Genomic DNA, 16,959 nt, shown 5'->3' on the forward strand with positions numbered 1-16,959 from the left:
TACATGATATGATACATAATTAAAAGGGTTACTCAGGCAGCTGAATGGAATAGTCTGGGAGGGGGTGAGTAGAAGCAGGATGAGGAGCTAAGGCATAGATGAGGCAGGAGATGATGAAGGTAACCATAAAGAATATGTTGAATATCTTTGTATATTATTTAACAGGAAAATGTTATGAAATTATCTGCATACTCATATTCTTTGTCCTCTTTATTTACGCAGTTCTGAGATTTATTTATTTATTTATTTATTTATTTAAGGTACAGTTTACAAGGGTCATTTATAATATTCCAGGTGTAGCCAGCATTAGTGGCTATTGAGGGCCCTTCCTTCAGTCCCGTTGATGGGCAAGGTCTGTTTTTTCTCTCAGACTAAAACTTGTTCAGGGGCACAAATAAGAAACTGATTGTACAATGTCATCTTATTTCTGAATAAATTTCCTTTCAGTATTGCCATTTTGAAGGACTCTTGTTATAAAGATAATGAATATATATATATGTTTTTATACATTTTTCTTCAGGACCATCTGAATCTGATCATTTTTCTCATAACCTGAGAGGAGTAATCCCACGAAGTTTTGAATATTTGTTTTCCTTGATTGATCGTGAAAAAGAGAAGGTAAAACTTGCTATGAAAATAAAGTGGTTCTATGAAATACCTAGTTTTGAGCAGTTAGCTGCTAGTAATTAGCTCATAACACATGGAGGGTTGGCCCTAAGTGGTACTCTGCAATGTGGATAGCCTGGTGTGGCATGAAAAAAAACCACCTCTCAGTTCTTAAGAAAAAATGAAGGATTCTGAGTTATTAATTTTCTAAAAATTTTTAGTTTCTAAAATTTTTATCATCCATAAACTCAGATTAAAAGATAAAAGAATGTGTGCTTCTTAGGCTCTCAGATTTTGCAAGAGAGAAAGTATAAAGAGAATTTTAACTAAGGAAAGCAGATTCATTAAGCCCCATCACCTACTGCTCATAGGCTCACACTTGACTACAGGTGTCCCTAGTACCTCAGGATGTCCAGGAGTGCTGGAACCATCCTTTGCCTCCTTTGCAGCACCTTCTACCACCTGAGGATAATTTGATGGTTTCATATGCAGTGTGACCCCATCACCCTGGTGATGTGGGCTTCTCTGTTCCATTGACTCCCAAGTTGGGCCTTTCTCATGATTGTGCTTCTTTAGCTTGGTAGATTCCAGGCTTAAGAGCCATTAGTGTTGCATGTTCCAGTCTGTGTGTACCAAGGAGACTGACACATAACACTGACTTATTATTACTACCCTGTGCAGAAACTATTGCTAACAATTGCAGTTAGACACGCACCTTGGGTGCCAGTGACGTAGGTTTAGCGCCATGTGTTTCTGTGGCTAAAAATCCTATAGAGAGGCTTTTGAGACAAATTATTTTCAGTCTTTAAAGAACATAACACTTGCTTCAGGTAAAATTTGATGAGCAAGTCCAGTATGTGACAGATAAAAACGGAATTGTTCTTCTCATCGCAAGGAAAAAAATATGTAACTGTGTATGGTGATGGATGTTAACCAGACTTACTGTGGTGATTATTTCTCAATGTATATAAATATTGAATCATTATGTTATACACCTGAAACTAATATGATCGTGTATGTCAGTTTCACCTCAGTTTAAGAAGGTGGAATTGCCCATCTGAACCGCCTAAGTCCCATCTCTTTGTCTTGCTTATGAGTCACCCCTGGAGACCTAGGCCTCCTGTGATCACAGTTTGATGCTGCCTTAAGATGTAATGATGTGTCAAAACTAGTTATCTGGACTTTTACTTGGCTTTTAGGGATCTTGTATCGTGTAAAGGACAACATGGTAGGAAATGCACACCTTGTGAAGCAAGTGAAAGGGTAGCACTCATGAGAGGGATGACTCATGCAAAGAACGTATCTCAGTGAGGCTTCTCTTTCCAGGCTGGAGCTGGAAAGAGTTTCCTTTGCAAGTGTTCCTTTATTGAGATCTACAACGAGCAGATCTATGACCTCCTGGACTCTGCATCAGCCGGACTGTACTTAAGGGAGCATATCAAGAAGGGAGTCTTCGTTGTTGGTGCAGTGGAACAGGTGGTGACCTCAGCGGCTGAAGCCTATCAGGTACGCTCCCTTCAGCAGCTTGATCCTTAGGCAATGTAACGTGTTGTGAAAGCACCTTGATCTCAAAAAAAAGCAAGAATTGAGCTACTAAAAATAATTTTGTAAAGGCATGACACAGAAGGTTCATGAGGAGAAAAAAGAATATGACTGTTTTATATAGCTCTCCCCTGTAGTTAAAATAGAACTTTGAGCCTCTTGGTTTTGCGTTATTTAGGTGCCGTTCATTCTGGTCAGGCGCCCTGTAGGCCACCGGGGGACGTTGTTAACGTCTGTATCTCTAGTGATTCTTCCTAGAAGCTGTGCTTTTGAGGAGCTTCTGGGATTGCTACTTTTTAAACCAGCTGGCTGTTCTTTTCCCTTTATTTTCTACCCTTGTTTACTTGTTAGGTGTCAAAAGCCAACCTCTTTTGAGCACTCGCCTCAGGACAAACAAATCTCTTGATGGGAATTTGCAAAATACTCGCATTTTTATGGGGTCTGACCTGGCCAGTTGATTTTAAACAAATTTTTCTTGTGTAATATTTGATACATACAAAACACTGGCACATGCATATAAGTTACTAAGCTTAATGTCAAAATGAACTTGGAGGACCTTAGACCATCAAGACCCAGATATCACCAACACTATCCTGTCAACCTATGTGCCTCTCCTGCCTCATGTACCTGGCTCCTCCCTAAACATGAGCACTATGCCGAATGTCATGATCGTTTCCTTGTACTTTTAAATCATAAATGTGTGTATTTCTGAAAAGGTTGGTTTTGCCTACTTTGGACTTTTAATAAATTGTGCATATTTAGCCTTCTGTAGCTTTTTAAAATCAATGATGTCTGCGAAATTTATCCACGTTGCATTTCACTTATTTTCACTGCTGTATATAATCCATTGTATGAATATCTGTGTGTGTATAAAAATCATAGTTCGGGGCACCTGAATGGCTCAGTTGGTTAAGTGTCCGGCTTCAGTTCAGGTCATGATCTTGTGGTTCTTGGGTTTGAGCCCCACGTTGGGCTCTGTGCTGACAGCTGGGAGCCTGGAGCCTGCTTCGGGTTCTGTGTCTCCCTCTCTCTCTGCCCCTTGCCTGCTCACACTGTCTTTCTCTGTCTCTCAAAAATGAATAAATGTTAAACAAAATTTAAAAAGTTATAGTTCAATAATCTTCCATCACGGGGCACCTGGGTGGCTCAGTCAATTGGGCGGCCGACTTCGGCTCAGGTCATGATCTTGCGGTCCGTGAGTTCGAGCCCTGCGTCGGGCTCTGTGCTGACAGCTCAGAGTCTGGAGCCTGTTTCAGATTCTGTGTCTCCCTCTCTTTGACCCTCCCCTGTTCATGCTCTGTCTCTCCCTGTCTCAAAAATAAATAAAACGTTAAAAAAGAAAAATTAAAAAAAAAAAATCTTCCATCTTCAGCAAGCCTCCTGATTTAAACTTTTTTTTTTTTTAAGATTCTGTTTGTTTATTCATTACTTTTTGAGAGAGGGAGAGCATGTACAGAGGGAAAGAGGCAGAGGGAGGGGCAGATAGAGAATCTTAAGCAGGCTCTACACCCAGTGCAGAGCCTGACACGGGGCTCAATCTCACGACCCTGAGATCATGACTTGAGCCAAAATCAAGAGTCGGACATTTAACCGACTGAAGCCACCCAGGTGCCCCATGATTCAAACATTTTACACTGTGACTGTCATAGTAAGAAATAGGTTTTACACGTGACCCAGTGTGTGTGAGTTTGTGTGTGTACATATATATATACCCCCCAAAATTTTGATTGTAATTACATTGCAGTTATAGACCAGTTTGGAGGGATTGGCATCTTTACAATATTGAGTCCATACATGAACATGATATATCTCTTCATTTATTTAGGTCTTTAATGTTTTGCAATATAATACTTTTCACCTAAAAAATAATTATGTAAGCTAATTATTAACTTTTTTCCAATATACCTTATATTTTTTGTTGCTCTTATAGAAGGTAATCTGTTTTTTATTTAAAAAAAATTTTTTTTTTTTAACATTTATTTATTTTTGAGACAGAGAGAGACAGAGCATGAAGGGGGGAGGGGCAGAGAGAGAAGGAGACACAGAATCGGAAACAGGCTCCAGGCTCTGAGCCATCAGCCCAGAGCCTGACGCGGGGCTCGAACTCACGGACCGCAAGATCGTGACCTGAGCTGAAGTCGGACGCTTAACCGACTGTGCCACCCAGGCGCCCCATATTTTTTAAATTGCACTTTATAAGGCACCTGGGTGGCTCAGTCAGTTAAGCATTCAACTCTTGATCTCAGTTCAGATCTTGATCTCAGGATCGTGAGTTCAAGCCTTGCATTGGACTCCATGCTGGGAGTAAAGCCTACTTTTAAAAAAAAATTGCATTTTGCTTCATGTGTATAGAAATGCAGTTAATTTTTATAGAACGCTTTTATAATCCACCTTGCTGCCTTACAGAGATAAGAGTGTGTGTTAAATTTGTTAGGTGCTTTTCCTGCTTCTATTGAGATGATCTTGTTAACATTTGCTAACATTTAACATGTTAACATGATAGAATATTGGATTACATTTGTTAGTATTTTGTGTAGGATTTTCCCTCAGTGTTAAAGATTGAGATCAACCTGTGATTTTCCATTTTCCTAACTTTTTTTCGTTTGTTTTATTATCACCTTTGTCTTTTTTTGGAAGTTTGTATGATTGGAAAGACTTGTTCATAAAAATCATTTGTTTCCCAAAATCATCTGGGCCTTATGTTCTGAGAGAAGATTTTTAGCTACCAATGAAAATTCTGTAATAGAGCTTTTCAGCTTTACCTCTTCTTGGGTCAGAAGTTCAGGGACGCTTTTTATTCCTAGAAAATTTCAGTCTCCTCTTAGTTTTTAAATATATTGACAAAAAGTTTTTTCCAGTATTCTCATCTTTAAAATCTTTGCTGTAACTACAATTTTGTTTTCTTTTTTTAAAAGTTTTTTTTAAATGTTTATTTATTTATTTTGAGAGAGAGAAAGAGAGAGAGCACAAGCAGGGGAGGGGCAGAGAGGGAAAGAGAGAATCCCAAGCAGTCTCCACGCTCCCAGCCCAGAGCCTGATGCGGGGCTCAAACTCACAAACCATGAGATCACGACCTGAGTGGAAACCAAGAGTTGGATGCATAAGTGATTGAGCCACCCAGGTGCCCCCTATTGTGTTTTCTTTTTGCATAGTTGATTTTGCTTATATGGCTTGCGTTTTTTTCTTTCTCATCCTGCTTTTGTTCCAACTTCTTAAGCTGGATGCATAGCTTATCTGGCCTTTCTTTTGTGACGTAAGTATTTAATGCTCTAAGTTTACTTCTTATTGTTTAAATTTCACACAAGTTTTAATATCTTTTTTTTCTGAGAGAGAAAGCGCATGTGCATGCGATCTGGGGAGACGGATAGGGATAGGGGCAGAGAGAGAGAGAGAGAGAGAGAGAGAGAGAGAGAGAAAGAAAATCCCAAGCAGGCCCATGCCCAGCACGGAGCCAACATGGGGCTTGTTCTCACGAACTGTGAGATCACGACTTGAGCTGAAATCAGGAGTTGGATGCTTAACTGACTGAGCCACCCAGGTGCCCGTCAGATCACATTTCTCAGTGATTCATGGGTCAAAATGAAATTATAATGGAAAAATTCTTAGATCCACAGGACAGTTAAGATATTAAAATTTGGTACACCTGGGTGGCTCAGTTAAGCATCCCATTCTTTTTTTTTTTTAACATTTTCATAACATTTAATAGAAACTGTATACAATAATTTTTTTATTGTATCTTACATAAGATAGCCACTACAGAAATTTACATAGGTTAGAAGCAAGATGGATGGTTAAGGAGGGCCCAGTCCTGTGGGGTATGCTCAGAGGTTATAGGTCAGAGTTCATTGGGGGAGAGAGGGAGGTTCAGATTACCCAGTCAGGTGAGAGGTGAAGAAAGGCTAAAACACAGGCCATTAGATAGAGATAATCAAACACTGGGTTTCATCAATATCCCAAGGGTACACATCTCCTACCCAAACACCTATGTGGATTTGTTCCAAGACTTGGGAATTCCCATTACAAAGATGTCTCTCCCCTCAGACACGGTCCCAAATACTCTCTCAATCCCAGCAGCTCTGACAGGAATCACCTGTCTCTCTTCCTTAAGCATCCGATTCTTGATTTCGGCTCATGTCATGATCTCACAGTTCATGGGATCAAGCCCCACGTTGGGCTCTGTGCTGACAGGGTGAGCCTGCTTGGAATGTGCTTTCTCTCCCTCTCTGTCAAAATAAATAAACTTAAAAGAAATGTGATTTGAAATTCCAAATTTATGATAATTTAAAATTTATTTCTCATGTGAATTCTTAATTGCAATGTGATCAGAGAAGGTGGTCTTCTGTGATGCTTGGTCTTTGAGATTTATTGAGAAACGACTTATGAATTAATACAGTGGACAGTTTTATAAATGTATTCATGAGAAGAATATCCTTGAATACAAGGATTTATACTGTATTTTTACTCAGATTTTTTTCCGTATAATCTGTCAGTACTTGAAGGAGATGTATTAATCTCCAGCTAAGGTGTTGGTTGTAATGATTTCATCTTGATTGTTTTTATCTCATATATATATACGTAAAGAGACTGTTTTATTAGATGCATATGTAAGCAGTAGAGTTAGTATAACTTCCTTTTATTTAAATCTATATTTTTTTGACCCTGTATCCCTATATTTTCATATTAACACTTTTTGCTTTAAAAATCTCTTTTGTCTGATATTCAGGTACCTCTCATTGTTTTGATTAGAATTTTCTTGGTATAGGGACACCGGGGTGGCTCAGTTGGTTAAGTGGCCAACGTCAGCTCGGGTCATGATCTCACGGATCGTGGGTTTGAGCCCGTGTCGGGCTCTGTGCTGACAGCTCAGAGTCTGGAGCCTGCTTCAGATTCTGTGTCTCCCTCTCTCTGTCTCTCCCCTGCTTATGCTCTGTCTCTGTCTCTCAAAAGTGGAAAAACAATAAAAAAAAAAAAAAAAAGAATTTGCCTGGTGTATGTTTTGCCATCAGTCTCTCTGTGTTAATGTTTTAGGTGTTTCTTGTAAACCACATAACTGTATTTTCCTTTTTTAAAAAAAATCATTCTTTTTTTCTTGATTATTTTAAGTTTATCCATTTATATATTTTTATTTTTAAAATGTTTTTATTTATTTTTGAGAGAGAGAAAGAGCAAGCAAGCACGTGGGAGGGGCAGATAGGGAGGGAGACACAGAATCTGAAGCAGGCTCCAGGCTCTGAGCGGTCAGCACAGAGCCTGACATGGGGCTCGAACTCACTAACCATGAGATCATTGACCTGAGCCGAAGTCAGATGCTTAACCGACTGAGCCACCCAGGTGGCCCCCAGTTTATCCATTTACTTTTGAGAACATGCCCACAAGCAGGGGAGAGGCAAAGAGAGGGAGAGAGAATCCCAAGCAGCTCTGCACTGTTAGCATCTAGCCCGATGTGGGGCTCGAACCCATGAACCACAAGATCCTGACCTGAGCCAAAACCAAGATCAGATGCTGCAGTTTTGAAGAGCATTTTAGGTGCCCCCAGGTGCCCCCAAGACTGCAGTTTGAAGAGCATTTTAGGTTCACAGCAAAAGTAAGGGGAAGGTAGAGTGATTTCCCATATACCCTTCTGTCCCCACAAATGCATAGTAACCTCCCCTATTATAAACATTCCTCAACAGAGTGGTACATTTTTTACATTTGATAAACCTATATCGACATGATCATCATCACCCAAAGCCTATGATTTACATTAGAGTTCACCCTTAGTATTGTATATTCTATGAGTTGCCTTTTTATTTTTGATCCATTATGTGGCACTCTTTGCTGAAAACAATTTTTTTTCCTGTTGAATTGCCTTTGCACCTTTGATGAAAATCAGTGATTTATATGTGTATGGATTTATACCTGTATTGTTTAATTGATTTAGGTATCTCTTCTTGCCAGTATAAAACTTTCTTGATCCTGGTAGCTTCTTATTGCTGAATAGTTAAGTCTTGAAATCAAGTAGAGTAAATCTTCCAGCTTTTTTTTTTTTAAACAATTATTTTGGTCATTCTTGGTCCTTTGCAATTTCATACCTATAGAATTGACTTGTCAGTTTGTGCACAAAACGCTGCTAGGATTTTGAGTGGGATTGTGTTGGATCTGTTGATTACATTTGGGAGAAGTAACCTCTTGACACTGTTAAGTCTTCCAGTCCATGAACATTCACCAAGTAGTTTTTGGTTTTGTTTTTGATTTTTGTTTGTATTTGGTTTTTATATAAGGATTTATTTGCTAAAAAAATTTTTTTTAATTTAATCTCTATACCCAATGTGTGGCTTGAACTCATGACCCGAAGATCAAAACTTGCACGCTCTTCTGACTAAACCAGCCAGTTGCCCGTTATATGAGGATTTAAAGAAACACAGTTGTGTTTGCTTTTTCTCCATACGTTGCACAAATGATAGTGTATTGTGCTGCCTTTGTACCTTGCTTGTTTGAGACAATAGTATTTTAGAATTTGTCCCATGTTTGAGGGTTTGTGTCTCTCTCTTTCCAGCTATATGAAGAATGTATTATGACTTACCTAATATTTAATATACAGTATTTAGTGTTATGAAAAATAAGCATAAAGTACTATCCAAAAAATGTAAAAGAAACCAATAGCTTCAATTTTATGCTTTGCCTGGTTAATAGGATTCTAATAGCTCCATTTATTGAGTGTATGTGCCAAGCACTGTGCTCACTTCTTTTGTGTCTGTTATTTCGTTTAAATTTTTTAATCTACATTTTGATGTAAGATGCTAATTCGCCCATTTTATCCTATACATGTTATTTCCATGCTACTCAAAAACGTAGCTCTCAGACTGTTAGCATTGCCTGGGTTGCTTGTTACAAATGCAGAATGTCAGGCCTTGCCTTCACACCTACTGATCAGAGTGTGAATTTTATCAAGATCCCAAGGTGATTAGTGTGCACATTCATTTCCGTTGGTGATGTTCTGCCTTGTCGGGTAGGTGCCCATGTTCCCATTTTACAAATACAGGACTGAGCCTTGAAGAGGTTCAGCTGGCCCAGACCTTACACCTAGTAAATAGTGGAACCAGGGCTTGACTTCATGTTCCTCTGATTCCAAAGCCTGCAGTTTGGACTTTCATGTATCCTCTTTGCCTTTAGGGATCAGGGAGGTCTTTATAGACCAAAAGAGCCGACAAAATGTTGGTCTTGAAGGTAATTTTGAGATTTATTTTGTCTAACTTTCTCATTATCTGGGCAAAAGGGTTGAGAGAGATTTTGTGATTTGCATTAAGTTAATACAAATCGAGAAGAGCAAAACTAGTTCTGGATCCTCAGCCTGCTGATTTCCTATTTGTTCTCTTTCCGTAACACGGAGAGGGAACCAGAAAGGGGAGAGTAACTTGAGTGTGTTCCTCGATGGACCAATGTTTCTTCTCGTTGTCCTTTACAAAATTTCATACTGAGGATGGTGGCTGTTGTGTCACTTGGAAGTTGTGACAATATATTTCCCTGTTGCCTAGGTGCTGTCTGGAGGGTGGAGAAACAGACGTGTGGCATCAACATCAATGAACAGAGAATCTTCTCGGTCTCATGCAGTGTTTACAATTACAATAGAGTCAATGGAGAAAAGCAATGAGACTGTGAATATACGGACCTCTCTACTCAATCTGGTGGACTTAGCAGGATCTGAAAGGCAAAAAGACACCCATGCAGAAGGGATGAGGTTGAAGGTAAGAATGGAATTCTGGTCTTCAACTCAACTTGTGTGTGAATTAATTACTAAAAGTCAATACCAAGGTAAGTGTGTGAAGGTTACAAAGGAATGAGATATTGCTCTCATTCTAAAGGTGCAGAAATTTTTGTTGTGGTGTAGGGACATTAAACATACGTAGGATAAGACAAGTCTGTAGCCAGAGCATCTGAATTCATACCAGAAGGGATGCTAGTACAAATATCAGCTGGGGTCAGAGGAAGAAGGGACTGGACCGCTTGAGGGAAGTATGGAAAAGAAGTAGTTCTTGAGTGGATTCTCCAAGGGGGCAGGATTTGGACTGGGAGAGAGGAACAGGGAATACATGCCCAGCTGGGGCACATCTCAAGGGCGATTGTGGATGCAGAGTGAGTATGGCATTTGGCACTTCAGCGTGGATCAATGAACGGGTTGGTTTTGAGGTGCAAGCAGACCCAGGCCACTGAGGGCCAGGAGTGCCAGGCCAGGTTTGTGCTCAACTCTCCAAACATTGGGAAACACTGAAAAGTTTTGAGCGATTTCAAAAGCCTGTTTATTTATTTATTTTTATTATTATTTTTAAAAAAAAATTTTTTTAACACTTATTTATTTTTGAGACAGAGAGAGACAGAGCATGAACGGGGGAGGGTCAGAGAGAGAGGGAGACACAGAATCCGAAACAGGCTCCAGGCTCTTGAGCGGTCAGCACAGAGCCCGACGCGGGGCTTGAACTCACGGACCGCGAGATCACGACCTGAGCTGAAGTCGGACGCTTAACCGACTGAGCCACCCAGGCGCCCCTCAAAAGCCTGTTTGATAAAAGGTGCGCCATCTGGCTCACCACTGCCAGGTTCACACAGAGAGAGCCTAGAGAGCAAGGAGGGCAGCTGTGCTGGTTAATATTTCAGGGGGAGGGCAAGGACCTCGTCCTAGGCTAAGGGATTGGCAGTGGGACCTCAGGTTTTCTGAATATGTATTGCTGATGTGTATACATGTATTGTGATCTGTACATGTCAGTAAAACGTGTGGATACTATAGTTGAGGGTGTATGATGGCCAGTTGGAAATGGTGGAAGACAGTCTACTTTTTTTTTTAATTCTTATTTATTTTGAGAGAGAGCACGGATGCAAGAAAAAGAGAGAATCCTAAGCACACTCCATGCTGTCAGTGTAGAGCCCTGTGTGGGGCTCGAACTCACGAACTACGAGATCATGACCTGAACCAAAATCAAGAGTTGGACACTTAACCAACTGAGCCACGAAGGTGCCCCACCAGTCTATCTTTTGCATTAAAAGTAAAGATAGGAGTCTCCTGAACTGTCGGGCAGTTTCAGGAGATCTTAGGCTCATATTTCCATTGAGACATGAAGCAAAGAGAAAGCATATGTTTATAATAGGACATATGCTGGGCATGTTTCAAGTGTTTTGTGTATATTAACTCATTTAGCCTTTGCAGCATCTTTGGGAAGTGGTCCCTTCTGTTATCTGTTATCCCTTCTATTTTAGAGAAACGGAAGAGAAATTGTCCAGGGGCACACAGCTAGTAGTGGATCTGCAGAAGGAGTCCAGCTCCACAGACAGTGCTGTCAGCACCTTTCTGATTTACTGACTGCTGAAACAGACAGTGTGGCGTGTGAACTCAGCACATCTTGCTTGATAATTTGTACTCTCTCTCTCTTTTTTCTGTACTCCCACCACTGCGGACCCAGTTATTGAAGAATACTAAATACAGTGAGAATCTAGTGTAACGTATTTTTTTTCTCCCCAAACCACTTTTTAAAGAGGTTTAATACCTTACAGACTTAGACTGAATATTCTCTTGGTATAAGTTCATCAGTGACTTTGTGGGACATGGAGTGGGCTATTACCACACCATTTTAATGTAGCAAACATTTTAAAATTCTATATTGGAAAAATTTTTTTAATGTTTATTTTTGAGAGAGCACACACATGCACTCACATACGCACGCACGCGCGCGCCTGAGTGGGGGAGGGGCAGAGAGAGGGAGACACAGAATCCGAAGCAGGCTCCAGGCTCTGAGCTGTCAGCACACCGCCCCGAAGCAGGGCTCGAACTCTCGAACTGCCAGATCATGACCTGAGCCGAAGCCAGATGCATAACCAACTGAGCCACCTAGGCACCCCTAAAATTTTATATTTTTGAAGTTAATTTATTTTGCAAGAGAGAGCATGTGCAGGCAAGGGAGGAAAAGAGAGAGAGAGGGAGATAGAGACTCCCAAGCAGGCTCTGTGCTTTCAGGACAGAGCCCAATAAAGGATTTGATCTCGTGAACCATGAGACCATGACCTGAGCCAAAATCAAGAATTGGATGCTTAACCAACTGAGCCACCCAGGTGCCCCAGTAGCAAACATTTTAACACAAAAGAATTGAAAAATATGCCTATTAATACACTACTCCAACTTTTTGTTCTGTTCCTTCCAGATTTTCATCCCTACCTATAGGTCAAATTAAAACATTACAATCACGAGGTGACATATTTTTTTTTCCTTCACATAATTTCTGTATTTGTCTTTGAACACTAAAATTGCAATGTGTGTCAAATAGGAAAAGGGGATAGTTGAGCACATCTTTTTGCTGTAAAATCAGTTATCCTTAATATCGTTGTCAACGACTTGACTTTCCATTCAAAATGCACTGCTAGCCATATTTTAATTCAAAATGCCAGTGCACCTAACTTTTTGTTCTTTTTCCCTTTAGGAGGCAGGTAACATAAACCGATCGTTGAGCTGCCTGGGCCAAGTGATCACTGCGCTTGTCGATGTGGGTAATGGAAAACAAAGGCATGTTTGCTACAGAGACTCCAAACTTACCTTTCTACTTCGGGTAAAGTAGATCATTGGCCTCCTGGACCCCTTTTCTGGTTACTCTCACTATGGTTGATAGGTAATCTCTCAGCCTTAGTGGTAAGAATATCCATTTTCTTTGCTTAAAAAAATGTGTGGTTTCTCTCCTGAAAATGTGTACCATTCATGTCATTAAACAGGATTCCCTTGGAGGCAATGCCAGAACAGCCATAATTGCAAATGTTCATCCTGGATCCAGGTGTTTTGGGGAAACCCTGTCAACGCTTAATTTTGCTCAGAGAGCCAAGCTGATTAAAAACAAGGTAGGGGCACTCTGGAAAACAGTGTGGAGGTTCCTCAGAAAATTAAAAATAGACCTACCCTATGACCCAGCAATAGCACTGCTAGGAATTTACCCAAGGGATACAGGAGTGCTGATGCATAGGGGCACTTGGACCCCAATGTTTATAGCAGCACTTTCAACAATAGCCAAATTACGGAAAGAGCCTAAATGTCCATCAACTGATGAATGGATAAAGAAATTGTGGTTTATATATGCAATGGAGTATTACGTGGCAATGAGAAAGAATGAAATATGGCCCTTTGTAGCAACATGGATGGAACTGGAGAGTGTGATGCTAAGTGAAATAAACCATACAGAGAAAGACAGATACCATATGTTTTCACTCTTAGGTGGATCCTGAGAAACTTAACAGAAACCCATGGGGGAGGGGAAGGAAAAAAAAAAAAGAGGTTATAGTGGGAGAGAGCCAAAGTATAAGAGACTCTTAAAAACTGAGAACAAACTGAGGGTTGGTATGGGGGGTGGGAGGGAGGGGAGGGTGGGTGATGGGTATTGAGGAGGGCACCTTTTGGGATGAGCACTGGGTGTTGTATGGAAACCGATTTGACAATAAACTTCATATATTGGAAAAAAAATAATAAGGTAGGGGCACCTGGTGGCTCAGTTGGTTGGGTGTCCAATTCTTGATTTCAGCTCAGGTCATGATCTCACGGTTTGTGAGGTTGAGATTCTTGGGATTGCCTCCCTCTCTCTCCCCCTCTCTCCCCCCCCCCCACCCTCTCTCTCTCTCTGTTTCTGTTCCTCCCCTGCTCACTCTTTCTCTCTCTCTCTCTCTAAATAAATAACCATTAAGAAAATAAGGTAAAATACTGAGTACAATAAATTGGAAAAATACTTAAGCTTGTAGCATCTCACTTTTGTGATTGCCCTAATATTAATACTAGTTTCTATTTATTTCTCTGTGAAAGCTTATCTCTAAGCAAGACTTCTTTTTTTGTTTGTTTTAAATTTGTATTTAAATTCTAGTTAGTGTATTTATATACTATGTAACTAAAATGTATATATTTTATAATATAAAGTATACATTATATAGTATATATATAGAGAGAGTGTAATATTGGTTTCAGGAGTACAATTTAGTGATTCATCACTTACATACAACACCCAGTTGCTCATCACAATAAGTGCCCTCCTTAATACCCATCACCCATCTAGCCAACCCCCCACCCACTTCCCTCTATCAACCCTCCATTTGTTCTGTATAGTTAAGAGTCTGTTTAGTTTGCTTCCCCCCCTCTCTTTTTTTCCTTCCCCTAAGTTCATCTGTTTTTGTTTCTTAAATTCCACATATGAGTGAAATCGTATTGTATTTGTCTTTCTCTGACTTTTTTTACTTAGCATAATACGCTCTCGCTCCATCCACATTGCTGCAAATGGCAAGATTTCATTCTTTTTGATGGCTGAGTAATATTGCATTGTATATACACACCACATCTTCTTTTTCCATTCGTCAGTCAATGGACATTTGGGCTCTTTCCATAATTTGGCTATTGATTCTAAGCAAGATTTCTATTTCATCTTTCCTAGCCTTCTGTATTGCTCATGTAGTTTGAGATCTAGATTAGGTCTTATGGTTAGTATTAATTTACTTGTGTTTTCCTAAACAAAGGCAAAGTTTTTCCTTTGCAGTTGTGTTGGAGACTAAATTTATTTACCTAAACCAATGCAATCAGAGGTGTGTGTACGTGTGTGTGGTTTTGCTATGAAGACAGTTTGATGATATTGGCAAGCTTTGTCTTTTAAGTTGTCTATACCTGCAAGGATTCCCCATTTTTCTTATATGTAAGAAGCTTCCTTGATATTTGTGTACACCAGTGGTCAGAAGAGTTTTTCTGTAAAGGTAAATATTTTAGACTTCTTTGGCTGGGTAGTCCGTATCCCAGCTACTTAGCTCTGCCTTGTTAGTGAGAAAGCAGCCTCAGGCAGTATGTAAACATAAGGGCATGGCTGTGATCCAGTGCAGCCTTACTTATAAAAACAGACAGCAGACTGTGTTTGGCCCACGAGCAAGTAGTGCTTTGCCACCCTCTGGTGCAGACTGTTAAAACACCAAGGATTCCCCACTCCTTCTGGAAACGTTAGAGATCCCTTTGGTTCTAGACAAAAGAATCATAGTATCATGAACTGGCAGATTAATTTCCTCTTTCTTTTTTTTTTAAATTTTTTTTTTTTTTCAACGTTTATTTATTTTTGGGACAGAGAGAGACAGAGCATGAACGGGGGAGGGGCAGAGAGAGAGGGAGACACAGAATCGGAAACAGGCTCCAGGCTCTGAGCCATCAGCCCAGAGCCCGACGCGGGGCTCGAACTCACGGACCGCGAGATCGTGACCTGGCTGAAGTCGGACGCTTAACCGACTGCGCCACCCAGGCGCCCTCCTCTTTCTTTTAAAGGAGAAGTTGGTCATTTCTACCCCGCCAAGTAGACTCTCTGATCATCTTACCATGTAAGAGTGAAAAGGTCCATGTTACCTCTTCTCCTGGGTAAACCAGAAGACTGTAAATCTAGTTACTCATTCATTTTATTGGATTATGACCCTGTGTGGGGTATTTGTAATATGAGGAGGAAAAATCATTAGAGCTTCCTCACCCTATCTCTTTGAACTTAATAGAAGCTTTTGGAGAGGGGAGAACTGCAGGGATAATTAGGATTATGATGTCACTGATGTGACAGTGATGTCAGAATATACAGGAGTGCCTTATAATGAGGCTGGCCGTTAGCATCAGAAACAACTAGAAATGACTTCTGAATACATCAAACAATAAAACCAGGAGACTTATGCTAGTCATTATCAATGGTAAGTCCCCTTCTGCAGCCTACCGGTGGAAAGTGGCTAGGATATCTGGGACTTGTTTAAGGATGTGCTATTTAGATCTTTCCCAATGGGCAAACCTGGCTTGAGACAAGAACACGGGGACCTTGGGACTGTCAGTTTTTTTTCCCTTGCTAGGATATTGGGTGTTTCACAACTGGGTCCCTTTGATCTGGTTGGTAGCCAACTGTTGGCTCTTACTATCACCCTGTGGGTTTTATGGGCCTTTTGAACCTCTTAGAAGTTGTCTCAAAGAAGTAATTTCTTTAAGATAATTTCTCAAGAGACATTTCTTTAAAATAACATTTAGTGTGGTAGTAAAACAGAAATGGAGCTGTCCGACCAACTCCTCCCTCCAGGAGGGCTATTAGGAAATATAGGGTGGGTTCCTTTGGAGAGAGTGGTTTCTGCCAGGCTGATGGAGCTCAAGCCACCTCTGCAGTTCATCACATCCTTACTGTGCGCCAGGACAGAGGGGAGGGGATAGTCCTTCCTGAGGGGAAGAGGAGTTTGCTACTTTCCATGGGGGTGGGATTGTCCTAGGAAGCAGGCAGTGTTAGGTAAACATACCCAGATCCCAGGGTGACCCAGCCCAACAGGGTAGTATACCTAAGGGGGAGCATATGAGGGGGTGGTGAGGTGGAGAGCCCCAGCCCGAAGGTACAAGGCACGGGGAGAGGAAGCCTCCTCCCCACTCCAGCACCCTGTGATCCTAGTGGCCTTGTGACTGTTGAAGCACAGTTTTGTTTGGTGTTTGTCACTCCAGATCCTACAAACAAACATGAACACAAGACTGGATGACGCAAAAGTATTCCTTTAACACTTTTTAAAAAAATTCTTGGACAGGCAGTAGTAAATGAAGACACCCAAGGAAATGTGAGCCAGCTCCAAGCTGAAGTGAAGAGGCTCAAAGAACAGCTGGCCCAGCTTACTTCAGGGCAATTACTACCAGAGAGCTTTCTGACCAAAGGTAAGATGAACACAGTGTCCTTTATCCTGGGGAAGACCGTGTGCGGATATTAGTGGGAGAACCCTGTGACGACAGGCACAATACAATAAAGCTACCCAAACTTTTGAACAAGTCTATTTGACTTACATAGGAACACG

General features: G+C 40.8%; 1 protein-coding gene across 1 annotated transcript in view; it reads left to right on the forward strand.

Annotated features, from left to right (window-relative positions):
• Positions 1–16,959, forward strand: part of KIF15 (kinesin family member 15) — a 79,186-nt gene that overhangs the window by 18,923 nt on the left and 43,304 nt on the right. Inside the window, exons 6-11 of the mRNA XM_030305572.1 lie at positions 521–618; positions 1,933–2,112; positions 9,663–9,872; positions 12,591–12,716; positions 12,877–12,999; positions 16,699–16,822. Coding sequence (XP_030161432.1) covers positions 521–618; positions 1,933–2,112; positions 9,663–9,872; positions 12,591–12,716; positions 12,877–12,999; positions 16,699–16,822 — 861 coding nt within the window. The remainder of the gene's footprint in view (positions 1–520; positions 619–1,932; positions 2,113–9,662; positions 9,873–12,590; positions 12,717–12,876; positions 13,000–16,698; positions 16,823–16,959) is intronic.

Source organism: Lynx canadensis, chromosome A2 (assembly GCF_007474595.2).
Source record: "Lynx canadensis isolate LIC74 chromosome A2, mLynCan4.pri.v2, whole genome shotgun sequence".
Lineage (NCBI taxonomy): Eukaryota > Metazoa > Chordata > Mammalia > Carnivora > Felidae > Lynx > Lynx canadensis.